The sequence below is a fragment of the Habropoda laboriosa genome, unplaced genomic scaffold (assembly GCF_001263275.1).
Source record: "Habropoda laboriosa isolate 0110345459 unplaced genomic scaffold, ASM126327v1 scaffold127, whole genome shotgun sequence".
Lineage (NCBI taxonomy): Eukaryota > Metazoa > Arthropoda > Insecta > Hymenoptera > Apidae > Habropoda > Habropoda laboriosa.
In genome coordinates, this window is record NW_017100222.1 from 18,229 (window position 1) to 22,505 (window position 4,277).

The 4,277-nt window shown below is 39.7% G+C and overlaps 1 protein-coding gene across 1 annotated transcript; it reads right to left on the bottom strand.

Moving 5' to 3' along the window:
• Positions 1–429: 429 nt before the first annotated feature.
• LOC108571047 lies at positions 430–3,548 on the bottom strand. The gene is made up of 3 exons (XM_017933017.1): positions 1,919–3,548; positions 1,497–1,696; positions 430–1,377 (listed from the first exon to the last, which is right to left on the bottom strand). Exons 1-3 carry the CDS (start codon positions 3,546–3,548, stop codon positions 430–432), a joined length of 2,778 nt encoding a protein of 925 aa, XP_017788506.1.
• Positions 3,549–4,277: the final 729 nt, after the last annotated feature.

Consider the following 4,277-nt stretch of genomic DNA (forward strand, 5'->3'; position numbering starts at 1 on the left):
CTCATCGGCCAGCGGACCGTTACAGACAATTGTACCCTTCGGAAAACCCGTGGTTTATGGCATGTTCTTAAGCTATTGAGCGCGAAAGGCACAAGCGGCAAAAAACTCTAATTAAGTGATTCTACCGGCCTTCGCTAGGATGGACGTTAAAGCATAAAATAGTAAATTAAATCCTAATCTCAAAAACAGCCTGTAGATGCGACCGTGCCATAAACCTTTGCTGAATGAAACCTAACATCCCGCCCACCTTGAACGTCTGGCGTTCAAAGATTATGTGTGTGATATATACAAGTGTGTGTGTGATGTGACGGTAGCTTAAATTACGTGAAAATAGATCTTTGAATATATAAAGTTTACAATATACATTAGACTAGGTTTGACTACATATACAATTAAAACATAAATACTAATGACATGTACAATTTTTGATTATTTGTCTGGAGGAATCTCTATTTCTTGATCCATTGGCAGGACGCATATTTTGGTGAGTGGTCGTTTGACCAATCCTTCCGCTGATTTTATGGATACCACGCGGGTGATGTTGTCAGTTCCAGGATGAAGCTCGACGATTCTCCCCAGCCTCCATTTAAGTGGTGGAAGGTTATCATCCTTGATTAGAACCAGTGTCCCGGGCCCAAAGGTGGCGTGAGAGTTTTTCCGCCATTTGTTGCGTTGTTGCAATTGATGTAGATATTCAGCTTGCCACCGTTGCCAAAAGTGCTGTAACATTCGCTGTAAATGCTGATAACGACTGAGTCGATTTTCCTTGATATGGTTCAAGTCTGGTTGTGAAAATGTGGTTAGTGACTCGCCTATTAGGAAGTGTCCAGGTGTAAGAGGAGACAAGTCTGTTGGATCATCGGAAAGGGGGGATAAGGGACGTGAATTCAAGCAAGCTTCGATCTGAGTCAGTATTGTATATAATTCTTCGTAAGTTAGTCGAGTTTCGCCAATGACTCGCTTTAAATGGTATTTAGTGGATTTAACCGCTCCTTCCCACAGTCCTCCAAAATGTGGAGCTCGAGGAGGAATTAAATTCCACTGAATGTTATTTTCGCTCAAGAATTTTTTAACGCGTTGATGGTGTTCTTTGTCAGTTAACAATTTACTTAGGTCTAAAAGCTCGTTGCGTGCTCCGACAAAGTTAGTGCCATTGTCTGAGAAAATAGTATGACATAATCCGCGACGCGATATAAATCTTTTCAAGCAATTCAAAAACGATTGCGAAGTCATGTCTATTGCCAGCTCTAAATGTACGGCCTTAGTGGAAAAACACACAAATATACATAAATATGCCTTTAATGTGGTTTTTGAACGCGTTTTTTCTTTAATTAAAAATGGACCTGCATAGTCTAATTCGGACTGACGGGTTTGGCTCTGAAGCATGGTATACATCGTTTTATTATTGTCTTCAATAACCTTTTGCCAGACAAAGGCCAGTAGCGCTTGCGAACAGAATAAAGGGTTGCCTGACACCCTGCATGTAGCAAACGTACGTGTTCACGTAAGAGAATTAATTTTGTTATATGATGATTTGCTGGAAGAATGATCGGATGTTTATAATCAAATGAGAGTTTTGCGTTTATGAGCCGACCGCCCACCCTAAGTAATCCGGTTTTATCTAAAACTGGATTTAATGCGATTAAGGGGCTTGTCCTTGCTACAGTCTGACCTGCTTGCAGACGTTTGATTTCGTCTGAGAATTCAATGCATTGAGTCATTTCAATGATTGTTTTTTCTGACTCGATTAAATCTTGTGAGGTTAACCACTGATTGGAATTTACTTGAATTGAGAGTGCTATACCCTTATGAGTTTGAATTTTCATGCGCGTGTTATTTATAAATTTGAGACAGTATGCAATTACTCGTGTTAGTCGCGAGTAACTAGAAAAATTATTAAATATGTCGTTGTTTATACTGGGAGTAACGACACAACTGATTCTAGATTCTTGTGCTACACTCTCTGTAGAGAGCTGATTGTGAATGTCGAGACATGGTTGTGGTAAATGTTTTAGCAACCAGTATGGACCATTCCACCAGTGTTTATTGTTAATTAGGGAAGATGGGCTAATTCCCCGTGAAATTATATCAGCAGGGTTTTCGGATGAAGCTACGTGTGACCATTTTCCTGGTAATAATCTTTGTATCTCTGACACGCGGTTAGCTACAAATGTTTTCCATTGTTTTGATGGAGAACTGATCCATGCGAGAACGATTGTAGAATCGCACCAATAGTGTTCATCACATGCGATGTCTATTGATGAGCGAACCCTTTTTACTAGCTGCGCTAATAACTGAGCACCGCATAATTCTAACCGCGGCAAACTAATGACCTTTAAGGGTGCAACCTTAGATTTGGCACATAATAAGTCTGTGGACCATCTATTTTTATTGTCTAGTGTACGTAGATAAACGCATGCCCCGTAAGCCCTTTCCGAAGCATCGGAGAAGGCGTGAAGTTCAATTCTTTTTCTATCGGTAGTTAAAGCGTATCTCGGGATTTTAATATTATTTATTTGCATAAGTTCTTCGCGAAACGTGTTCCATTGTGAGTGGAGATGCTGGGGTAGTGATTCATCCCAGGAAACGCGAAGTTGCCATAATTCTTGGAGAATGATTTTGGCCTGAATTGTCGCTGGACCGATTAAACCAAGGGGATCAAAAATTTGAGATATATCCGATAAAATGGTACGTTTTGTGATGCGTGGGTTTGCGGAGTTTTTGACTGAAAAGGTTAGTATATCTTGATCAAAATTCCAACATAGGCCTAATGTTTTTGCTGCTGTATCTGGTACAATTTGTAACTGTTTTGAATCTACTATTTGAGGTGAGAGAATGCTCGTTTCGTTTGAAGCCCATTTTCGAAGCTCAAAACCTGAAGAGCGAAGAATGTTGTCTAATTCGGTTTTTAATTGTATTGTATCGGAAATTGAGTCTGTCCCGGTTAATAAATCGTCCACGTAAAAATCGTGTACGATGACGCGACTAGCGAGAGGATAAGTTTCTTGGTGTCTTTTTCCATTGTGTTGAAGAACCTTAGTGGCAAGATATGGAGCTGATGCTGTGTCATACGTGACTGTATTTAGACTGTATGCTTTAATTGTTTCGTTTCTATTTTTACGCCAAAGAATTCGTTGAAACTTACGATCTTGTTCTCGTACCCAAATTTGACGATACATCTTTGCAATGTCTGCTGAGATAACGTAACGATGCTTTCGGAATCGTAATAAAATTGATATGAGATCATTTTGAACTACGGGTCCGACGAACTGGACATTGTTTAATGATAGCCCAGATGTGGTTTTGGCAGAACCATCAAAGACTACGCGCAATTTTGTAGTAGTGCTGCTTGCTTTATAAACCGCGTGATGTGGTAAATAATACGCTGTGTCTAATTGTTCTTTGTCTGTAATCTCGCTCATATGCCCTAATGACTCATATTCTTCTAAAAATGTAGTGTATTCGTCTTTGATATCGGGTTGTGTATTTAATTTGTGTTCTAGATTGAGCAATCTCTTCTCTGCTTGTTGCATTGACTTGCCTAACATTCCTAAATTTTCCTTGAATGGAATTGCTACAATATATCTCCCTTCCTTGTTTTGATCTACTGTAGAGGTAAAGTGTTCCTCACAAAAATATGATGTGTTTGTATTTTCGTGTATGCCATTTTCTATTTCCCAGAACTTCGCTAACTGATCGTGTATTTGTTCGTTCGTTATCAATTGACAAATTGTCCGTGTTTCCGCGAAAGAGGGAGAGAGTTCTAAATTTCCCACACTAATCCAACCTAGCTGTGTTTTTGTAACGATGGATGACGGGGCCCTAAGGAGTGACGCCCTACACACATCAAATCCCAGAATAAATCTCCGCCGATAATCATGTCGACTTCTCGGGGAGTGTTAAAGTAGGGATCTGCTAAAAACATCGTCGATGGAATTCCTAGTAATGATGAATCGACTAGTCGGTTGGGAATATTGTCGGTGATCGTTGGCAAAATCAAACAGGAGATTGATTTATTGAAACCGTTATATCGTGAAACTATGTTTGTGTGCGTCTGATATTCAATATTTCTTGTCAGCTTGCTTATCCCTGAGACTCGAACGTTTATCCTAGTGCGGTTTAATTGTAGTTTGTTTGCAATTTCTCTGATATAAAATGTGACTGTGAACCAGAATCTAGGAGAGCACGACATTCTTGTTTTACACCGTGGTGGTCTTCGATATAAACTAAGGCAGTAGCTAGCATTGTTACTTTATTTTCTAGTGTACTGACTGTTT

What these genes read in the sequence shown, in the direction of transcription:
- LOC108571047 (XM_017933017.1), bottom strand. Translation starts at nt 3,548, where the DNA reads ATGTTAGGCAAGTCAATGCAACAAGCAGAGAAGAGATTGCTCAATCTA. An exon ending in CAGTTGTGTCGTTACTCCCA is followed by an intron (nt 1,697 to 1,918) that starts GTATAAACAACG and finishes TTGAATTCTCAG; the next exon opens with ACGAAATCAAACGTCTGCAA. An exon ending in TAATTCTCTTACGTGAACAC is followed by an intron (nt 1,378 to 1,496) that starts GTACGTTTGCTA and finishes ACCATGCTTCAG; the next exon opens with AGCCAAACCCGTCAGTCCGA.